The 23,548-nt window shown below is 45.2% G+C and overlaps 2 protein-coding genes across 2 annotated transcripts; both read left to right on the top strand.

The window, feature by feature from the left end:
* Positions 12,448-13,897, top strand: LOC8057970 (aquaporin PIP2-6). The gene is made up of 3 exons (XM_002461888.2): positions 12,448-13,140; positions 13,249-13,389; positions 13,482-13,897. Exons 1-3 carry the CDS (start codon positions 12,532-12,534, stop codon positions 13,590-13,592), a joined length of 861 nt encoding a protein of 286 aa, XP_002461933.1. The 5' UTR covers positions 12,448-12,531; the 3' UTR covers positions 13,593-13,897.
* On the top strand, positions 21,552-22,985 carry LOC8057969 (aquaporin PIP2-6). Its single transcript, XM_002461887.2, has 3 exons — positions 21,552-22,255; positions 22,364-22,504; positions 22,597-22,985. Exons 1-3 carry the CDS (start codon positions 21,647-21,649, stop codon positions 22,705-22,707), a joined length of 861 nt encoding a protein of 286 aa, XP_002461932.1. The 5' UTR covers positions 21,552-21,646; the 3' UTR covers positions 22,708-22,985.

The raw sequence follows: 23,548 nt of genomic DNA, 5'->3' as shown, positions 1-23,548 counted from the left end.
ACCCAAAAATTGAACTTCATCTATCCAGAATTCACACTTGCTAAACTTAGCATATAATTGATGTTCTCTCAGGCGAGTCAACACTATCCTAAGATGCTCTTCATGTTCTTCTTTAGTTTTGGAATAGATGAGAATGTCATCAATGAATACCACCACGAACTTATCTAACTCTGGCATGAACACTGAATTCATCAAATACATAAAATGTGCTGGGGCATTTGTCAGACCAAAAGACATGACCAGATATTCATACAGACCATATCGGGTAGTGAATGCTGTTTTCGGAACATCTTTTGGCTTGATCTTAATTTGATGATACCCAGATCTCAAGTCTATCTTTGAAAATACCTTAGCACCAGTTAGTTGATCAAAGAGAAGATCAATACGGGGCAAAGGATACTTATTCTTGATTGTTACTTCATTCAAAGGACGATAGTCCACACATAGCCTCAAGGTATTATCCTTTTTCTTCACAAAGATTGCCGGACAACCCCATGGTGAGGAACTAGGTCGAATGAAACCTTTATCCATCAATTCTTGCAACTGAGTTTTCAATTCTGCTAATTCTTTTGGTGGCATTCTATAAGCTCTTCTAGATATTGGTGCTGTCCCTGGCTTGAGTTCTATCTCAAACTCCACATCACGATCAGGTGGCAGACCAGGTAAATCCTCTGGAAACACATCAGGAAATTCACAGACCACTGGAATATCCTTGATTTCCTTAACAGAGATAGCACACACTTGCTCAACTGCTCTCTTAAGGGTAGGAAGATGGATAAGAAGTTGAGACTTGCTATTAGGTAGGTTGACCTTGATGGTTCTATTTAAGGTGTCTATAACTGCACCTCTCTGACTCATCCAGTTCATACCCAAGATCACATCTATACTCGGATCTTTTAACACTATCATGGATGTTGGAAATATATATCCACCCAAGTCTATTGGTACCTGATGTACCATTTCCTTAGTGCAAAGTCGACCCCCAGGTGACTGTATAAAGAACTCATCTTTGGTTGCACCAATAGGTATATTATACTTTTCCGCAAATGCTCTATTCATGAAAGTATGTGATGCACCAGAATCAAAAAGTGTAAGTGCTGGGTGTTGGGCAACAGGGAACATACCAAGCATCACTGGCTCTCCCTCAGGTATAGCTTCAACTTGAGTATGGAAAACCCTTCCTGTTTTCTGAGTACCCTTACCCTTCTGCTGATTCTGGGCATTACCTTTGTTTTGATTTGCTTGCTGATTTCCAACTGGTCTTGGTGCATTGACATTTGGAATATTTTGCCTTGGATATGGACATTCACGAGAAAAATGTCCACTCTTCCCACAATTGTAACAAGGGTTGTTTGCAGCTTGTGGCACTGGCGGACGGATGGCAGGAGCATTTGGCTGGCGTTGAACATTGAATGGCATTGTCGGCCTTGCAAAATTCCTCTGCATATTCTGCTGCTGAGGCGGCTGATAAGAAGGACGATAAGATGGGCGGAACTGCTGAGCTGGGTGATATATGAGCCTCTGGCGCTTCTTGTTGCCGCCAGATGATCCAGACCCTAAGACAAACCCCTTCTTCTTCTTAGCCTCCTTATGTTTGCGGTTCTTTTCTTCACTGGAGATAGCAATGTTCACTGCCTCATGATAAGATATATTGCCACATGATGCCATCATCAGTTGAAGCTTTGTATTCAAGCCTCTCATGAAACAATCCTTCTTCTTTTCATCAGTGTTGACTTGCTCAATTGCATATTGGGACAGATGATTAAACTTTCCAATATACTGTATAACTGAGTCATCCCCCTGACGGAGAGCTAAGAACTCTTCGAGCTTCATTTTCATAACTCCCTTGGGAATGTAATGAGCCCTGAAGGCTTCCTTGAATTCTCCCCAAGTGATTCGGTGGCGAGCTGGTTGAACAGCCAGTAAGTTTTCCCACCAAACTCCTGCTGCTCCTCTCAGCTGCTGAGCGGCGAAAGCTGGCTTCTGGGTTTCCGTACAGTTGATGAGACTGAACTTTTGCTCCATAGTTCGAAGCCAATCCTCAGCTTCAAGAGGTTCATCAGCTTTTGTGAAAACTGGGGGACGAGTATCTGTGAAGTCAACATATGTGGTTTCCTCTCGGTTATGGCGACCACGGCCACGCTGACCAACATTCTGGTTTTGTGCTAACAGAGTTGTTGCATTGACCAATGCTGCAATTGCATCAGCCAAAGAGGGTGGAACTGGTGGTGCATTGGGAAAATCATCCCCACCCTGGGAAGAACTAGCTCCATGGTTGTTAGCAGACATCTGTTTCAAAACACATCACACTTCGATTAACATACTTACTTAAACATCATACATCATGGCTTACATAGCACAAACAGTTCATCTTATTTATCATACAAGTCCGCTCCTGGGCAGGACTTCCGAAACCACTATCTTACACACTTCCCATAGTAGAGGTTTTCTGACTAACTAAGTTACAAAGTCAGAAGATCACACTCGGTCATACTTCTTGCCTTCTCAACACCTAGTCGTCATCCATATCCGACTCACTGGTGGTAACACCCTCATCTGGAGTGGGAGTTCCTGGCTCCTCTGCTTCATCCTCAGAAGTATCACTATCCACTTGGATGACAACTGGTCCTTCCTCTGCTGCTTCAGGAGCCTCGGGTGGATTGAGGGCATCCTGCAGCTGGTGCACTTCCTCATGGAGGGTGTTGGCATAGGCCTCAAGAGTGACCACATACCCAGCCATATGGTACAGCTGAACTTCCATATTGATGTTGTCAGTGAGCATCAGGCGCAGATCATTCTTCATAAGCCTGTAGGTCCTTGGCGAAGGAGGACCTCCACTGGTGTCACTCCCGTTTCCGTCGCTGGAGTTGTCAGTGCTGCTGTCGCTGCTGTCGGAGGGTGGCGGATCCCTTGATGCCAACTGGTGCCTGGGAACACGACCTCCGGTGGACTTGCGAGCAGTTAGGCGGGTACGAGCCATCTGCCAAAATATTTTTATTTTGAATATTAGAACCATATATGTTCCAAGGTTAAAGGATAGAGTTTTACAATTAGATAAACATATTACCTCTAATTATTAACAACTTTAAGGAGGAAAGTTAATTACATGTTTTCAATAATGATGCATGAAACGTACTTACGAACAAAGCATACATCAAACAAATAATTAACTTTAAATTAGGCACTTGATATAAAAGTGCATAAACGTTCTTTTCATAAATAGGGCAATAATATAACATTATAAGCATCGTTCCTTGTATATAAATATCACCATAATTATACTAAGAACATATCCATTTAAATAGAAGGATAAGTCTAAAGAATGAACTGAGACAAGTTAGAAGCATAAGACAAGTTTAGAAGCAATTTGGACTCAAACTAATTTGAAATTTGGTTTGACTCAAAAGCTTTTGAAGTTTTCAAAACCGAATACTGCTATACTTTCTAAGGGAAACCTGCTTTGATACCAGCTGTGGCAGAACCTCTTGAATTAAATGGCCCACATGCACACATCATTGTCCCAAAGACTTCTGATCGACGTGCACGAGTTCCAAATGACTCAAGAAGTCTGTCGGGTGTCCTCGGGAAACCCGAATCATCCACGTAACAATCTTTTCAGGAATTCCCTCATCAAGCATCACAGTATTACAACATTTCATAGATAAGAGAAATCAGAGTAAAGGCGGAAAGGTTACATAACGTAGATTGAAACTTAAGTTCATAGTTTACAAACCATAAGTATTTGATACATAAAAGCTTCGGAACTTTATATTACATAAACCATAGATCACACAACAAATTTTTACTTGCCCAAAGTCACTCATCAGTTTCATCATCATCATAACTCTCCTCCACAAGAGTAAAGTAACCATGACCATCAAAAGGATTATCAAAGGTTTCACCTGCAACAGGGGTTAATAAACCCTGAGTACAAAAGTACTCAACAAGACTTAACCGACTAATAAAGAGGTGGAGACTCAGGTATGCAGGCTATAGGGTTTCAAGGTAAAGCTTTATCAAGATCAAGTATTTCTTTTGCATAAAAGCTTACTAAGAGTAAAGCCTACTTTCAAGTTTTAACTCAAAATTATCACTTATAACTAGCCAAGATCATTATCAGACTTTCATAAGCCAATCATCTCTTTCTTACACCAAACATTCACTTATTACTACGATGATGGTACGAGGATTGAGGCTCCATATCCGAGGAAACGCGGCGATTCGAATCGATTAAACCCAGCTGGGGATTCAGTACCACACGACATATGTAGAACTTAATCTTGCATATGTCAACCTTTTCTATAGATCCTCCCATACAAGAACGGGTCCAGCGTCACCCGAGAGTACAGTACACCACCATCCTACAGCCAATCTAGATGTTTCCCGGTCATCTCAGATCCGTAAGGTGGGTACACGCTACTCTCGCTATCTTTCCACTCCCAGTACGCGGTTAGCCGTTCTCAAGTATCGGAATAGCTATAGGTAAGGCTTACCAGCGCATGTGGGCTGTACTCAAAGGTCTCAATCACAACAGGCCAATCAACGGTACGGTCCTTAATCAACTCAGTTGGAGACACTACTTTAAGACTCCATTCTTAAAGCAAGTCCACCGACCGGTCTCAAGTTTAAACATTATTAACCATAAAAGTATTCCACAACGACCCTTCAAACGTTCTCATTTGAAAACTTATCTAATAAGCAGAGCTAAGCATACTAAGCATTTTCATAAAGCAGGTATCAAGGTTAATATGGAAATCATCAAGGTAGATAATGCAGCAAATAGGATTCACTCAACTCCTATTCACCTAATGCATCATATTAACTCAAGTGATATAAATAACTTTATGAAAATACAAGGATAGGGTTTAATGTCTGGGGCTTGCCTTGACCGGAAGGGGAGCTCGGCAACTCAACAACACTCGAAGGATCCACAAACTCGGAAGAAACCCACTGTGGATCAGATTCTTCCGGAGCGTATTCTATACGTAAAAGTGCATATGCATGATTATGATACACTCATGGCATGATAAAGACAGGTTACACGTTCTTGGACAACAATAAACATGACTATCTCGAGTACAATTTACCTTCATGGTAAAGAAACAAACAAAGCTAGCTATCAAAGCATAAATCACTACTAAACAAACTTTATTATTTTTATTAAGCAATATTGTGAATCTATCATACCATAAAGATATGAAAATAAATCATAACCAGGGAGCATATCATGCTAAGTAACCATGGTTGTCAAACAATCCAAAATTTCACCCAAATTCTAAAGGTATTATTATTTCTATTTCTTTTATAATTATTTTAAATAGCTTTATTAAGAGACAGAGCATACTTTATCAAACAGAGCTGAAATTATTCTTGAAGCTAGATAACAGTAACATAAGATCACATATTAAATTTCATGATTTTTGGATATACCCATAATTTACTAAAAATCATGGAAGGTTTATTCATTAATAAACAGAGGCAATTTATAGATACATGCAAACTATCATAAAATAAAATTTAATATTTTTTCTACACTCTTTACATTCTCTGGAACCCACACAAAAATTTTCATAATTTTTGGATCAGCACAAAATTTACTACACAATTTCAAATATAAAACAAAAACTGCATAAAAGAAAAAGAAAAACAAAACAGCACTGTGTCACTGCGGCCCAGGAGCTCGGCCCACGCGTTCGGCCCAAACCAGCTCGGGAGAGCTCCCCCGCGCGGACCGCGCGCTGCCCCTCCCCTCACGCAGACACTGACGGGTGGGTCCCGCCCGTCAGCTTCGCCTTCTACCTCGTGCCACCGCTCCGGCGACCTCCACCGCAACACCGGTGAGCTCCCGGCTTCCGCAGCGATGCGCGCTAGCTTCCCCAGATCCTTGCGCACCCGTAGACCTCCTTTACACCCGCTCTCCCCTACCCTAGCTGCCACGGCCATGGACACGGCGGACGGCCACCCCGGCCGAGCCAATGCCGGCCACTACGCTTGAGTAGAGCGCGAATTGAGCAGCGCAAGAGCATCAGTGGCTCACCGCGATCCCAAAGGAACAAGAAGCAGCGTCGGAGAAGCTCGGGGTGATGCTGGCCACGTGAGGTGCTCGCGGCGGCGTTTCGGCCGGAGTTGGAGAGGAAAACGGCTCGGTGTGAAGTTGTGGAAGGGTAGAGCTTGCGCTCAGGGGCGCAATCGATGGCTAAGGACTTGGCGAAACTCGGGGAGTGCTCGGGTGGATTGAGAAGGGAACGATCGAGGCGAATTTGGAGTTGGACGAGCCGCTGCCCGTCAGTGCTCCCGTGGCGAAAAAGAGGTCGGTGATCGCAGGAGAGAAGGGCACGTCGCGTTCCACTTCGCCAGCAGCTGCTCCACTTTGCCACGGACGCGGACACGCGCTAGGACGGGGTGAAACGGCGGTTCACGAGTCGGCAAACGCCGATCGACGCTCGGCGGTACACCGCCATGAACAGGGGCCGAGCTTATCCCCCTTTTCCCCAAAATACCCTTTCTGAAAACTTAAAATTACTCTGAGATTTTGAATAGAAGATGAAAATATGCCAAAATAAGAGTTGTGCAAAATTTGATGAGCTACCAAACATCTTCAACGACCAAAGACTGATTTGAAATGGAAAGGGATGAATTTGAGCCAAACAGTTGGAAATTCAAAACTCAAATTGGGAAAAATTCCAATTTTGAATTGGGACAGATTAGAAATTCCAAAATTACTTTTGATTTTCCAAAACAACTTGAAAAACTTCCAACATGAAAGTTGTTCAACGTTTCAAGCCCTACAACTCTCATGTTGACCATTTTTCAAAATTCCAAACAGATTTTGAATTGGAGATTTAAGTTTAAAAAGGGGACACTTTCCGGAAATCTGTATTTTTAAAATTACTTTGGATTTTGTACTGAAACTTCAAAAACTCAAAACACCAAAGTTGTACATCTTGACAAGATCTACAACTTTGCTTTTAAACTCAACTTCAAATTCTGCTTGGTTTTTGAATTGCACAAAAGGGGGCAAATCTAGGGTTTTGAAAACTAGGGTCCCCCCTTAAGTCTTTCGGAAAAACTTTCACCCATGGTTTTTAAACTCCAAAACAAGCATCCATACATAAAATAAACACACTTTAAATTCCTAAACACATTCAACCAAATTTAAACTTATTTTAAGTTAATGCATCAGGGTTTACTTTAACAATAAACTATGCAATGCTCATGATGACATGTCATGTTTTAGTTCGCTTAACACGAGAGTGTTACACATGCCCCTGCACCACCGCTGGAAGGCCCCGCGCTCGCTGCTCCCGCGTGCTCATGGACAAGAGGGAAGGGAGGGAGGAAGGGGAAGGGAGGGAGGAGCGTGTGGTGGAGCATGGGGAAGAGGGCAGGAGGAGCACAACGCTCGCTGCCCTTCTCCTCCCGCGGTCGTGTGGAGGAGCAAGGGGGAGAGGGTTGCAGCTGAGGGAGTAAGGAAGAGACTAAGGGAGTGAGTTTATGGTTTGTGAATTCATTTATATATTGGACATGATAGTGAGCTTGTGTGGGCTAACGGGTTGGGCCTAATTAACCGAGGTGGACCTTATAGTATGTCTGCCTCAGTTAATATATTAACCAAGGTGTTTGTGTTATAACAACCACCTCAGTTAATCGGTATTAACTGAGACGAACATTTTAGGTTGCCCGCCTCCATAAATTGATTAACCGAGGTGGTTGTTTGTAACCACCTCGGTTAATAAAAAATATCTGCCTCAGTTAATCCGAGGTATTAACCAAGGCGGTTGGAAATCCTGCCCGCTTCCGAGGCCTAGGAGGGGGAGCATATTTTTATTGAATCTACCTTGAAGGTAAACCACTAGAATTACAAAGATCTAATAGATCATATTTGCTAAAACATTGAAGTTTATGCATAGATCATGAAGATAAATATCTATTCATGAATAATAGAATATCCTGAAGAATATGTGACCACGAAGGTTAAATGTTGTACTCTTTTCCCCTATGTGAGTTTTTATTTGAAGGTTTCTCACACAAGGTTTTTAATGAAGAGACAACATGTGCAATGCAATTAACGAATGTGATGTACTCTTTTATCTAAGATCCATTTTTTCCATTTGGTTTTCGGATGGAGTTTTTAATGAGGCATGTGCATATCATAATAACCGCCCAAAGGGGAGTGTTGTAAAACATACAGACTTAATCCTAGAAGAAAAGAAGGAGGAATCATAATCCTAGTCCATTTGTACGTGGGCTCTTACCAAAACTCTTAGGCCTTGGCAGGACTATATATACGTGAGAGTTATATGTTATAATGACCAATATTCAGAGAAATAAAGAATAGTCTCTCTATCTTGTGTTTATTTGTTCTTCTACTTTCATCTACTATGTTGATCGACGAAGAGAGAAAGGTTCAAACCGGTGACAAATGTTTTATAACACATAGGAGCCCCCTAGCGGATCACTGGATGTGGCTCAGTGTTGTGGAAATAGCTAAAGTCCAACAATAGAAATCTTCATCAGGCAATAAATAAACAAGTTTGGATAGCACAACGGATCATCCGGTGAAGTGGGCCCAATGTCACCAAATGAAGGTTCAACTGTCCACTGAGGAATATACCTTGTGGGATATTAAGGGCATGTACAAACCACATTTGTCTGTAAGTTTTTAAAATTGCCGCACAAACAGCTAAATGAACAGCTCATACAATTGGTTGTCTATTTACTTATCTACGAGTTGTTTAATGCCTGTATATAGTCACGATCAAGTATGAATATGGTCCTTGTGCATCAGTGTGTTGCTAGTTGATACAAATAAATGAAGCATATAATTAAGTTATAAAATATGATTATAATATTTTTTAGACTAGTAATTTAGGAACATGATCAAACATAAATATTATAGGCAAACCATCAACATAAATAGTATATTAATATATTTATATAAAAAGTCACACTGATACGAGTAACAAACAATTTTCTATAAAAATATATTAAAGGGTACACAAAACAAATATATATAACCAATATTCAAGGCGCAACATATGTTTTATCAGTTCTAGAATATATCTGATCAAAAGGAACCTAAACAAATTTGAATCATGATTTTTGGATTTGATTTCGATTTTCAATGGATTTTGTAAGGTTTTTTCTGGTGGGAGCACGGGTTGGAGCCATCGACTCGTGAGATGGCGACCCTGCCTCGATCGGCTATTGTATGTGAAGGAGCTTTTTGCAAATGTTCTGCCATACAAACGGCTCATTAAACAGCGTTTTACGTGCCCTAAGGTGAAGTATCAAGGACCACCACCTATATGATTGTGACCTAATTCTGTGTATTCCATCGGGAGGCTGCAGTGCGAGGCAGCCCTGGCCACAGGATGAGCCGAAATGGCGTTGGTGGTGGGCCACCGGGGGCCGGGATGGAGATGGATGAATGTGACGTCGTCAGTGTGCATGAGGAGGTCGGTGCAGGGCGGCTCTATGCGCCAAAAACACAAGCAATCATGCTTCCTTTTAGTACTTATTTTTTGTTCTGGTCCATTATTTAGCACGGAGCTAGCTGATCGATCAGTTATAAGGGAACTACTAACTGCTTCTTTATTTATATGTTTTAGTAGGATGCCATAACCTTATCCAGCATTATGAAAAAAAACGCAACAAATCGAGAAAAGTATGGAACATATGGGACGGATATTCTTCAATATACGACTATACATATATAATAACTATAGATTAAGTAGTACAAATTATGTTGGGCCTTGCTAAAAAAAGAGTATGAAATGAATTAGGGTACATTGCTGCTGGGCCATATTCATCAAACAAAAAACATAATTCCTCCATATAGGATTTAGAAGTTATTTAGAACGGTGACACGGTCTCGAAAACACAACTTTGACCTCTTATTTTTATAAAAATATTTAGTCAAAATGATATATGTATATTTTTATGAAAGTATTTTTTAAGATAAATCTATTCATATAATTTTCATATTGTAAAATCAATAATTTAAAAGTTATTGATGATTTATATTCTCAATGTTTGACTCAAATCTTATCCAAAACAATTTCTAAATCCTATATAGAGGAAGTATACTATTGTTTACCCATGCTAACTGAAGCTAATGCTTGACGGACATACAATAATTGACGGCAAACGAAAAGATTGACTGTAGGTTAGTGAGAAAGAATTAAACACCTTAATAATTTCGTGGCCGTGGGTACGCAGTCCCAATTATTTGGTCTGAATTCTTCAGTGTGCAAGGGTCAGAAACACAATTTCAAGAACTCAGGGAAAAATCAGCATAGTACAAGAGTTCACAACCTAACAATGGAATACTACTCGTATATTTATTTCAAACACACTTATTGGATTTTGCATTATGTAATGTATGATATGTTTAATATTCTGATCGAGTGCGCTGTTTTTCAGAATCTAAAACATATATATATATATATATATATATATATATATATATATATATATATATATATATATGTCTTGTTTGGACGTTGTCAGATTAGCATCAACACTCCAACACATGTGGATTGAGGTGAATCTGAGAACATCCAAACAAAGTCTTAACATTCTTCAAATAAGTGTAAAATATTATAGAATCCCTACATTAAGTAGAAGAAAGAATAATAATCACTACGTGAAAAATGGTTTGTAAGAGCCAGGGGACTTCCACTGTAAGGGCGGCCGGTGATGCAACCGCCCTTACAGTGGGTTTCCCATCAGCACTGGGCTTCGTGATCACGAGCCGCCCTTACAAATCCCATAGTAAGGGCGGCTAGTAACACGAGCCGCCTTTACAAATGGTTTCATTTATAAGGGCTGTTGTTGATCCAGCCGCTCTTACTGTGGGATTTGTAAGGGCGGCTGGTGATCAAGCCGCCTTTACAAACTAATTTCTAAGGGTGGCTGATGATTCAGCCGCCCTTACAAATCACGGTTGTATATATGGTTGTAGTCTTCTTCCTCCTCGGATCACTCACTCCAACCCGAGGAGATAAGGTTGGGAGGCCTTGGGCACCTCCTAAAAATTGCTCTAGTGAGGGGGGAGGTTTTGGTCTCAAAAATTATGATAGGGAGCTTGGAAAAGGTAAGAAAATGCTATTCCAACACTTTAATTAAAGTTTTAGTGGTTGGTTAGTGAGTAATTTGAGTTTTGCTTTTCTCTCTCTTCCATGGTGCTTGAGCTTTGTATAAAGCAAATTAGACTCTTGTTCTTAAGCTATTAGTTGGAATTAGTTAGAGATTTGAGCTTGCCCTCTCTACTGGTCGATTTTTCTTGATTTTAGTGCTGATATATTTCACTCTATCATGTATATGAGAATGCCTTCCCTCCACTATACAGTAAGGGTGATATATTTCACTTGATTTTAGTGCTGATATATTACATTCCAAATGGGGCATTAGAGTTTCATAGTAAGGGTGAGCTATCAATATGAGAATGCCTTCCCTCCACTATACAGTAAAATCCAAATTCCAGCTATATTTTACAGAAAGTTGTGGGAAAACAAAATTGAGAGATTCATTAATCTCAAACAATGAGTTTTGAGATGGGTCCTTACATCAATGATGACATGTCTAGCGGGAAGTATGAACTTGCAAGCCATGCACATGAATAGCTAACACAAGGAAACCTTCTCTACCCCACGCATGAGCACCAAAAAATCCATTTTTTTAGAGAATTGCTAAAGCTCAACCGGTTGATTTGGCCCCTTCCATCAACTGATTTTTGAGCCATCTGATCTTACGCGGACGGCCAGCAGGGGGGCATCTGGACAGCGCAGGAGAGGCAGGGGCACTGCCACAGCACCGGGCCAAGAAGGAGCAGAGGCGCCGCTCGCGCATAGGCAGGGAAGGCGACGCACCGCCGCCGTGCCGGGCTAGGAAGGAGCAGGGGCGTCGCCGCGGGGCCGCCGAGGTGGGGAAGGAGAGGGGCACCGCCGCATTGGAGCTGGAAGGCCACGCTACCGAAGGTCGCGCTACGACTGCATCGGTTATGTGTGTGGCTCGTGGAGTTACGGAAGGGAAACCGAAGCGATGGGAAAGGAAAGGGAGAGGGAAGGGATAAGGTTGGGAGCATGGGTCCCACCATAATTTGTGAATAATTTGTATTTTTTAATTTGTGAAAAGTTTGACATATATTTCTCTGATGTCTGCATTCCATAGAAATAATTTGTAAATTTTTATGAAATTTTTGGTGTATATTTATATTATTCTCCAAATTACACCACTGTGTTTAATAAATTACACTGAGAAATCATTGTAAATATAGTAATAAATCAGTGTAAATTTAGCTAGAAGATAGCGTAAGTGCATGCAAAAAAATCGGTTGATAGGAGACGCCAAATCAACTAAATGACATTACACAGCTTAAACCTTCATGGATGCCCTCCTCCATAAACCCCTATAAATACCCTCTCCATGGCAGCCCTAAAACACAAACACAAGCAAGCAACACAGCTTTTGGCTCCCTTGCAAGGTAGCTAGCTGATAACTCAAAAGCTTGTGAAGCAGCTCAGTCAGATGGGCAAGGAGGTGGACGTGTCCGCACTGGAGGCCGGCGGTGTCCGTGACTATGCGGACCCTCCGCCGGTGCCGCTGATTGACATCGACGAGCTCGGCAAGTGGTCCCTGTACCGCGCCGTGATCGCCGAGTTCGTGGCCACGCTGCTCTTCCTGTACATCACGGTGGCCACCGTGATCGGGTACAAGCACCAGACGGACGCGACGGCATCGGGCGCCGACGCGGCGTGCGGCGGCGTGGGCATCCTCGGCATCGCGTGGGCGTTCGGCGGCATGATCTTCATCCTCGTCTACTGCACCGCCGGCATCTCCGGTGGCCACATCAACCCGGCCGTCACGTTCGGCCTGTTCCTGGCGCGGAAGGTGTCCCTGGTGCGCGCGCTGTTGTACATGGCTGCGCAGAGCCTCGGCGCAATCTGCGGCGTCGCGCTCGTCAAGGGATTCCAGAGCGGATTCTACGCGCGCTACGGCGGCGGCGCCAACGAGGTCAGTCCCGGGTACTCCACCGGCACGGGGCTCGCCGCCGAGATCATCGGCACCTTTGTGCTCGTCTACACCGTCTTCTCCGCCACCGACCCCAAGCGCAACGCCCGCGACTCCCATGTCCCGGTAATTGCTGCACGCCTGCCAGCCCTTCGAGCTGCCATGCAGCGCATTGCAACAACTTGTGCTGTTGTATTGCCTCTTTTCTGTACTGACGAACGAGATGGTCACCAGGTGTTGGCGCCGCTTCCGATTGGATTCGCTGTGTTCATGGTGCACCTGGCGACGATCCCGATCACCGGCACGGGGATCAACCCTGCGAGGAGCCTCGGCGCCGCCGTCGTGTACAACAACAGCAAGGCCTGGAGCGACCAGGTATCACATATCTCGATCTGCCTAGTCCCTACACACATTGTCCAAGATTGCAGCACTAATTCACACATTTTTGTTGGTTGTTCTTGCTGCAGTGGATCTTCTGGGTTGGTCCGTTCATCGGCGCCGCAATCGCAGCGCTGTACCACCAGATCGTCCTCCGCGCCAGCGCCAGGGGGCACGGCTCCTTCCGGAGCAACGCCTAGGCTCACCTCGTCTTGGACAACGCCCAGGCCGGGACTGAGCTCCCTCCCGGAGTTTAAGTTTAACGGAGAGGGAGAGCACCGGCGTGGAGAATACAGTAGCAGTAGGTTTTTCAGTCAGGTCACGTGTTGTAGCTACTGGCAACGGCAGCTAGTGCAATTGTTTGTGCGTTTGTGTGCTAGTGCAAGTGTGCCTTCGCCAGCGTGAGTGTACCCTGTTGGGTTGCAGTCAATTGAATTTAATAATAAAGACAGGAATGTAAGTGATGGGTAGCGTCCTTCTTAAAAAGTACCAAAAGTTACTCTTACTTGATTATTACCCTTATACTTAGGGCCTATTTGGAAAGACTCCAACTCTGAAAACCGTTGGTAGAGCTCTAGCTCTTGAGTTTGCACTCGCAACCGCAGCAGCGAAGCAGGCTGCAGTGTTGTTTGTTTCTCCTGCCAGCATGTTGTGGTGATTCCGAGCTGAGCTAGGTGCGACAGGTGGCCGCAGAACCAACAGCGCATGTGTGACAAGAAACTGAGGCAACGAGAGGGAAACAAAAATAGATCTCAACTCCGAGAAAATAGAGTTTTAGCATCGTTTGAGGTGCTCCACGAATTTGGTGGATCTCAGAGCTAATCTAATTAAGTTCTTGACGAATATGAAGTTCGGGAAGTTAGGTGTTGGGCTAATATAAGGTTAAGATATATCTTATAATATTCTTAGCATGGATCCCACGTTACAAAGTCTACTGGCATCTCCTTCTCCGGTTACAAATCTGAAAAGTGGCTGCTAGCCTGCTAGGCACATAAATCACAGAAATATTGAGTTTATCAAGGGGTACATTGCTTTATGGACAGAATAACGGATCAGATTATTGCAGTGATACGGTACCTGATCTTATCTCTTATATAGATAAACTCCACTAGCTAATTCTCTTTACATGCAAAGCATCCACATCATCATCCACTAGAGCATCCCACTAACTAATTCTCTTGCCATACAAAGCGTCCACATCAACATCCACTAAATCATGCCACTAATACATTACCCCGCCATGCAAAGTATTCATATCATTATCCACTAATAAATCGAACTAACATATATCATTTATCTTGCATCTATGTTATTCACATTAGCAAACCATATCATTTTCTAATATATATTTAGTTGTCCATGCTAAAATACTAAAAATCATCCACTAACATATATTATGATAGTATAATTTTACCGGTAATTCCCGCAGCAACGCGCGGGGCATTCTCTTAGTTATTAGAGATATGTATAGACAAACACATGTACCACACAGCTTGTACTCTAAGTTGCTTTTTTCCACTAATACTCTACTTCTTGCTACAGAATGTTTTTTCTAGAATATACGTTTATTACAAAATTAGATTCAAGACAAAAACCAACCAACATCGGTTTCTATATCCATACTGATGTAACTATAAGAGTTCAACGTGGTTGAATTGAAAAAACTCCAAAACGTTTATGACCAGAGGAAATACTCAGCGAAACAAAAAAAAAGCTTCATATATAACCTGGGGTCTCCAAAGCTTGACCAGTAAAGGTGAGGTACACAAACGAATAGAAAATTTTGTGGTGCTACTAACTACTGTCATCCACCGGGTTGTAAGCGTGGCTGAGCTTTTCTTTGAATTTGCTTATGAACTCTGTGTGATGGTGACCTAATTTTATTCCATCAGGATTGAGGAGTGTGTGTCATCAATTAGTGAGCCTGCCCTGGCCTCCCTGACCACGGGATGAGCCGAAATGGAGCTGGTGGTGGGCCCGGGAGCCTGATGGAGATGGATGAATATATGATGTCACTGTGAGGATTGAGGTCGGTGTTGGCCGGCTCTCCCAACCAACTACCAGCAATCATCGATCATGAGGTTTTGCTTACAAATGAACTAGCAATTGCCTCTCTCTTCTCTTAGTTTGGGGTACTAAAACCCTATCTAGCATTAGCAAAATAAAAAATAAAACCGTACTAAAGTTAGCTAAAGAGAAATAGTTGTTTAGTTTAATAAATTTTCAATGAGGGCTCCCGCTCTTTCTGTTTCTAAAAAAAGAAATAGTTATCTAGTACTCCCTCCAGTCTAGGTGGAATCGGCAACGGTGAAGGAGAGAGGTGGAATCGGCTTCTCTATGGCGGCTCCGTTGAAGATAAGGACGACAACTTCGGCGTCAGCATCTTCATCGACATGACGACATGGAGACTTTTGTTTCCGGATGGCGGCATCAAGCCGGTGATGATATCGCCGCCATGGAATAATTTTCTCCAGTCTCTTCTCCGTTTTATTGTGGTTAGATCTAGCCACAATGAAGGACTAGGAAGAAATTAGTCATCCTCACTCTTCGGTGGCAGAAAGAAAAAGAAGGACAACACCAGAAAGAAGAAGTTCCTCAATTTCACCTACTAGAATGTTGGTCGTCGTTCGTTGGGCATTTGTTCTCAGGCTATTTGCCGAGTGTTTGCCTATGCGGTCATCTATACTGCAAAGCATCTAACAGGTTAGGTTTCGAGTTGTGTTGTGAGTACTATATTGTAATTCAAAGTGCCTGTAACATGTTTGATGTACTCAGTTATCATATAATATAACTCTTCTTTCATCGCAAAAAAAGTCTAGTTTACAAGGCGAACACGTAAAACAAGATTCAAACTTCACAACCTTTGGCCAATAGTTTGGTGAACAAATTTTAATTATAATACAAACTTGATATGATTAGATTCATGATCAAATATACTATCCAATGATCATAATTTTATAATCATAAAAAATATATTATATAATAAATGAATGATTAACTTGTAATTTGGATCACCGTCCAATCCAATGACCTTGTAAACCGAACCAGAGGGAGTACAAATTGTGCCATAAAAGTTTGTAAGATGTATCTAGCATGTATTTTGTTGACAAAGGAATGTACCACACAAGTATACGACCATAATTGATTTCATAGCCTTGACTTTGTTGCAAATATCTCATTGGATACTCTTATTCAACATTGTAAATAATAGTGAGGAAAGTTTGTTTTGTGAACGTGACTGAATAGGCCCAAGCGTTGGCAACCTATCAGCCCCCCTCCCCCTTCCCCGCCGCAATCCCGACACCAGTGGCCCCCTCCCTTCCCCTCTCTACTTCCTCCACAACCGTGGATCTGCCCACCTTCACCATCCTCACCTCTGCAGCTGGTGCTGGCAGCAAATCCACCCCATCTAGATGTGCCGCCAGCTCCCAATTGCCACCTCTGCCGACCCCATGTGCTGGTGGCCTCCTCCTTCCCTCCCTTCTCCCATTGCATCTAGCCTCCACGTGTGTGTTCCTCTGCACAACACAGGCATGGGCATGAGTGCCAGTGGTGCTCGCAGGCCGGCCAGCAGGTCTGCAATGCCATCCATGGGGTCGTTCCTCCCCCATCAATGGATGCAAGCACACAGGCCGCTTGGACACCTGCCCTTTGTGACTGTCCTAGCAATCTCTAGCGCCACAGGGGCCTAGCGGGCCTAGATCTTGGCCTATTGGGCTACACGGCTAAAAGGTCCTTGTTTGGTTTTGGTAACTAAGTGACAACTTAGGTGGACTAATATTGTTTATATGAGATACACAGGAGAATAGTCCACAGGTGATTATGTGATGATGGAAGAGCTCATTGCATATGAGACATGACATGGGCCATGTGACCAAGGTGGAGAAGATCAAGATGAGGCTTGGCTCGATGGACCGGTTGCAAGTGTGAAGGGCAAGTCATAGGCTTTGAAACGAGGGACCGCATGTGACGGTGAAGCTTGAGCAAGATTTGGCGCCGATGGACCAAGGCAATGATGAAGAGCAAGTGAGATCAAGATTGATGAACCAATACGGTCACATGATGATATGAAGTGGATCATATCATTTGGTGATTGGTTGGTGCATGTGTTGCGTCAACATTGGAGGAGATGGAATGGAAAGTGCAAGGCAAAGGTATAACCTAGGGAATTTCTATTTTACCGGTCATAGGTGTGTAGAGAAGTTTATGACCAGATTTAGGATAGATGGCCATACTATCAAGAGGGGCAAACTTGTTTGCATATCGGTCATCTAGTGCCACTTGAGCGATCTAACTTTGCATACGTGTTAGGATCAAGTGGCATGGCAAGTTTGAGAGGCTAACTCCTTTGGGAAAATAATTGTGAAAAGCTAAGACACATGCACATGGTGGTGGACACTTGGTGGTGTTAGCACATTTGCAAAGGAGGGCAGTTCCTAGGGTAGAAAGAGGATTCAACGCTTTTTGGAAAATGAAATGCTTATTTTCCATTGCGTCGGAGGAAAATTTCCACAAAGTCACACGAGTGTTTCTCAGCGAGACACTTGTCGAACACTGAGAGCAGCAGCGTCAGATGCTAGACCTGCGTCCGATGGAGTGTTGGCTACATGACGCATTTTTGAGTACTGTGTCGGAGCGTCCAATGAGTGCACGTCGGATGCTGGCTGAGCACTGTTCTCACGTCTGGTGTAGTCTGACATCATCCTTAGTCACGAGCGAGTTTGTCAGCAGTACATGTCAGACGCTGAGGGGTGCCCGACGCACCCCACGCGTTGGCAGACCTCTCTGAGTAGCGTCTGGTGCTGAGGCTCCACGTCCGGTTTGGACCATCGGAGCGTCCGGTGCTAGTGTGTCATGCACGCGTGTGAGTTAGCCATTAGCAGCAATAACTAAGTTCAAACGGCTAGTGACACGTGGCTGCTCGGTCAGCGTCGGACACTGGGGTCATGCGTCCGACGCCCACGCTTTTTGCCCAGTGGAGGGGCAACTGCTAGTTTAGCCCTTGGGGCTATAAATATTAGTGGCGGTTGGCCTTGGCTGGCGCTTGGCACCCTTGGGATTTAGTGTCCATGCTTGGAGAGTGCTAGGAAAGCCTCTAACTCACTTATGCTTGCGAGGGTGCGAATCAATAGCGAGTGCGATTCTAGTGTGTTGTATTGCAAGATTGCATCGAGTGGCACTAGGTGTTCGTGTTGCAAGTTGGTGGTGCTTGTTACTCTTGGAGGTTGCCATCTCCTAGATGGCTTGGTGGCTTATGACTCCATTGAAGCATGCAACGAGATTGTATGGTGCTTCAGGGAAGAGAGTGTGAGTGGTACGGTGCTCACCCCACGGGGATCGCAAAGAGCAAATCTAGTAGAACGAGATGGAAAGTCGACAAGTGGTCTAGCTGGGTCAAGTGCTAGAGCTTATGGTAAGCACTCCACGTGGGAGACTGTGACTTGTGGGTCAACACTAGCAAGAGGATTGGGGGCAACCTTAGAGCTTGTCTCAACGGGGACATAACTTGGTGGCAACCAAATGAACCTCAGGAGAAAATCATTGTGTCAATATTGTTCTTCCCGTTGGTTTGCAAGTCCCTAACATAAGCTTGTATTTATATTCTTATACTTCTGCTTGTGTAGTTCCTCTTGTAATTAGTTAGCTTGTGTAGCTTGCTAGTTACCTTCTTGCCTTTGTAGCAAGAGTAGTTCCCTTACGTGGATAATTTCGTTTGTGTAACTTTGTTAGTCATATTGCTTAGTTTGCGTAGCTAAGTAAGTTGCGCTCTCTAATTTGGCATTAGTTGCCTTTGTTATTGAGCTTTGCTAGTGAGCTTATGAGCTTTGTGCTTTTGCTTACTGCTTGTGTAGGAGCTCTCCCATGCTTGAAGTACTAGTGGCATAGGTTTGTGTCACCTTGCACCTAGAATTGGTTAGGCGAGCTCTTACTAAGGTAACATCTTGTTTGCTTGTTTAGAAACTTTTACAAGGTGCTAGATAACTTAGATAGAGGGGTGTAGTCTTGGCTAGACCGATAGTTTTAATTTCGCACTCGTTTCGGTTAGCCAGCGCTATAAGTTTTTCAAAGGACTATTCACCCCCCCCTCTAGTCCACCATCTCGACCCTTCAATGGCCCACCGTGGGGGGCGCCCTAGCTACTCCGTGGTAGTCCTCCAGTTGCTCTAGGTTTGCCGGCCATCATGGGGAGCCTAATGGTCAATGAGATAAGCCTAGTGTTGCAGGCTACCTCAGATTGCCCCGCTACTAGCTCTCCATCCTCACTCTCCCTTCACCCCATTGTACCACCCTAGGGAGCGCATGAGGGGGGCGCATTCCAAGGCTCGTCATTGGGCTGAGTATGGACTCCTTAACACCTCAGATTCGGAGCAATCACCCCCCCCTCCCCTAACACACTCCACCGCACCCCGCTATCCCCAATCCCTGACCTTGATGCGGCTCGTGGGGGCTAGCAATCGTTGAGGACGTCACCGTTGTCTAAGACTATTGTCACTGGAGGCAAGCGTATTAACACGGCTAGTGAGGCGGGCGGCCTGGTTGGCGGTGTCATCGAACGACGTAAGCGCTCCAAGATCATCGAACAAGTTCGTCGCTCATCCATGGATTCCTTGTCCATGGCCAGGATGTCACAAGCGGGACTAGCCACGTTGTCCACAACCACATGCAACATGGGCCAGTTCATCTGAGGCTAGGACCACATCTTGCCTCCGACGCCCTATAGAACTCGAAGCGCTATGGGGCGTCGAAGACAGGCTGTGGTCCTAGACTCAGATGGACTCTAGGCACCAATGACTGGCACAAGGTCCTGTCACGAGAGCCGTCGGGAGGGCGCGACCAGTGCCCTACCTCCCGCCGGAGCTGCATGGGAAATGCCTCAACTACATCTCCTCCTCACACAGGGTGGCGACCTCTAGCACTACCTACATCACGGGGGTTTTCACCATATGTGGGCATGACTGCAAGCGGCCGCAGGTGGCGACCTCTGTCAGGACTGGCATTCCTAGTGGCATGGGCACTCTTCCTCTATGTTCTACCCAGGGTCGTCGCGACCAGCTCTCACGCTCTTAGCCACTGACCCATGATGGTATGTCGGGCTCGAGTGGAGTCATGCTAAGCGCCATTGGGCATGGCGGCAGTGGTTGTCGACACCAACGTAGTAGCCAGCCACAAACACCGCCTATGATACTGCTAAGGGGAAGCTAATGGCGAGTCGAGTGGCGAGAGCTACCTAGGAAGCTAACGGCAAGCTGAGTGGCGAGGCACGCCATGTAAGCCTATATGAGTTTGGCCCATTGACACTCACGTTGTACTTTGGGCGCCACGCCCACCGCACGCGAGGTCTCAGAGGACCCGATAGTGGAGGAGGTTGCAGCCTCGCTCACAATGTGTCGACCTTTTTAGGCCATCCGCTGACCGAGTCCCTTCTCCACGGTGCTAGTACACAACACGTATAAACTTTTTGTTCTTCGTGTTTCCTAAATCTTATACGACGAAAGTTAAACATTTTGGTTGAGCCGAAAATCTTGATGTATCCAGTATGAACTTCTCATACATGCACATATGACATACTCCCTCCATACTTAAAAAAGTTGACGTTCTAGACTCATGTGTAGATTTTGCAAAACTTGTTGTTCTGCACTGCCAGCTGCTGGCGCGGACGGGAATACCCCTGCGCTCACGTCCTTTCGGTCTCCAAGAGCACGTCCGTTCGGCAAGCCGCTGCACGTCTAAGAAGTTGCACACGCTCGCGTCAGTTTGGTTGGCCTCTGCCAAGCGCGGCGTCTATTTGGCTAGCTGCTGCACGCACGTCCCTTGCAACAGGGCTCGAACCCAGGATGCAACACTCAAATTGCTAGGCACTAGCCAGCTGAGCCAATTTATTTTCTTGTATAGAGAGCCTCAGCCACCATATTTATTAGAGGCAGACATAGAAAACTAACTCCTAATTAATCACTCCTTGGTTAGCACAGTCATATCCTAAAATCATATTCTAAATGTCAAGAATTATGGGTATCGAGGGAGTATGTACGTATATTATAGCTGTGCCCCATGTGAAACAGCTACTCATGAGTACCCAAAGTCCCAAACTATCTAAAGTTAAAAGAAAAAATATATATTATAGCTTAAACCCTCGTCGACCCTATAAAAACACCCCATGACAGCACGAAAACCACAACACAGCAAGGGCTAGCAAATTCTCAAGCAGCTCTTGCAAAGCTAGCTTCCAGCAACAGCTCGGTCAAGCGCAGAGCAAATGGCGAAGGAGGTGGACGTGTCCACACTGGAGGCCGGCGGCGCCCGTGACTACATCGACCCTCCGCCAGCACCGCTGGTGGACATCGACGAGCTCGGCAAGTGGTCCCTGTACCGCGCCGTGATCGCCGAGTTCGTGGCCACGCTGCTCTTCCTGTACATCACGGTGGCCACGGTGATCGGGTACAAGCACCAGACTGACGCGACGGCGTCGGGCGCCGACGCGGCGTGCGGCGGCGTGGGCATCCTCGGCATCGCGTGGGCGTTCGGCGGTATGATCTTCATCCTCGTCTACTGCACCGCCGGCATCTCCGGTGGCCACATCAACCCGGCCGTCACCTTCGGCCTGTTCCTGGCGCGGAAGGTGTCCCTGGTGCGCGCGCTGCTGTACATGGCCGCGCAGAGCCTCGGCGCCATCTGCGGCGTCGCGCTTGTCAAGGGATTCCAGAGCGGATTCTACACGCGCTACGGCGGCGGCGCCAACGAGGTCAGTCCCGGGTACTCCACCGGCACGGGGCTCGCCGCCGAGATCATCGGCACCTTCGTGCTCGTCTACACCGTCTTCTCCGCCACCGACCCCAAGCGCAACGCCCGCGACTCCCATGTCCCGGTAATTGCTGCACGCCTGCCAGCCCTTCGAGCTGCCATGCTGCGCATTGCAACAACTTGTGCTGTTGTATTGCCTCTTTTCTGTACTGACGAACGAGATGGTCACCAGGTGTTGGCGCCGCTTCCGATTGGATTCGCTGTGTTCATGGTGCACCTGGCGACGATCCCGATCACCGGCACGGGGATCAACCCTGCGAGGAGCCTCGGCGCCGCCGTCGTGTACAACAACAGCAAGGCCTGGAGCGACCAGGTATCACATATCTCGATCTGCCTAGTCCCTACACACATTGTCCAAGATTGCAGCACTAATTCACACATTTTTGTTTGTTGTTCTTGCTGCAGTGGATCTTCTGGGTTGGTCCGTTCATCGGCGCCGCAATCGCAGCGCTGTACCACCAGATCGTCCTCCGCGCCAGCGCCAGGGGGCACGGCTCCTTCCGGAGCAACGCCTAGGCTCACCTCGTCTTGGACAACGCCCAGGCCGGGACTGAGCTCCCTCCCGGAGTTTAAGTTTAACGGAGAGGGAGAGCACCGGCGTGGAGAATACAGTAGCAGTAGGTTTTTCAGTCAGGTCACGTGTTGTAGCTACTGGCAACGGCAGCTAGTGCAATTGTTTGTGCGTTTGTGTGCTAGTGCAAGTGTGCCTTCGCCAGCGTGAGTGTACCCTGTTGGGTTGCAGTCAATTGAATTTAATAATAAAGACAGGAATGTAAGTGATGGGTGAACTGAAACTGAGAGCGTCCTTCTTAAAAAGTACCAAAAGTTACTCTTACTTGATTATTACCCTTATTTTTGGGGCCTATTTGGAAAGACTCCAACTCTAAAAACCGTTTGGTAGAGCTCTAGCTCTTGAGTTTGCACTCGCAACCGCAGCAGGGATCCAAACATTATAACAGTACTTATTTTTGCGGTGTTGTTTGTTTCTCCTGCCTGCATGTCGTGGTGATTCCTAGCTGAGCTAGGTGCGACAGGTGGCCGCGGAGTGGCATGGCGGGAACCGACAGCGCATGTGTGACAAGAAACTGAGGCAACGAGAGGGAAACAAAAATAGATCTCAACTCCGAGAAAATAGAATTTTAGCACCCTTTGAGGTGCTCCACCAATTTGGTGGATCTCAGAGCTAGATCTAAGTTCTTGATGAATATGAAGTTCGGGAAGTTAGGTGTTGAGCTAATATAAGGTTAAGGTATATCTTATAATATTCTTAGCATGGATCCCACGTTACAAAGTCTACTGGCATCTCCTTCTCCGGTTACAAATCTGAAAAGTGGCTGCTAGCCTGCTAGGCACATAA

The sequence above is a fragment of the Sorghum bicolor genome, chromosome 2, assembly GCF_000003195.3.
Source record: "Sorghum bicolor cultivar BTx623 chromosome 2, Sorghum_bicolor_NCBIv3, whole genome shotgun sequence".
NCBI lineage: Eukaryota > Viridiplantae > Streptophyta > Magnoliopsida > Poales > Poaceae > Sorghum > Sorghum bicolor.
Note: the sequence above shows the minus strand (reverse complement) of the source record. Positions and strands in the feature narration are given on the sequence as shown.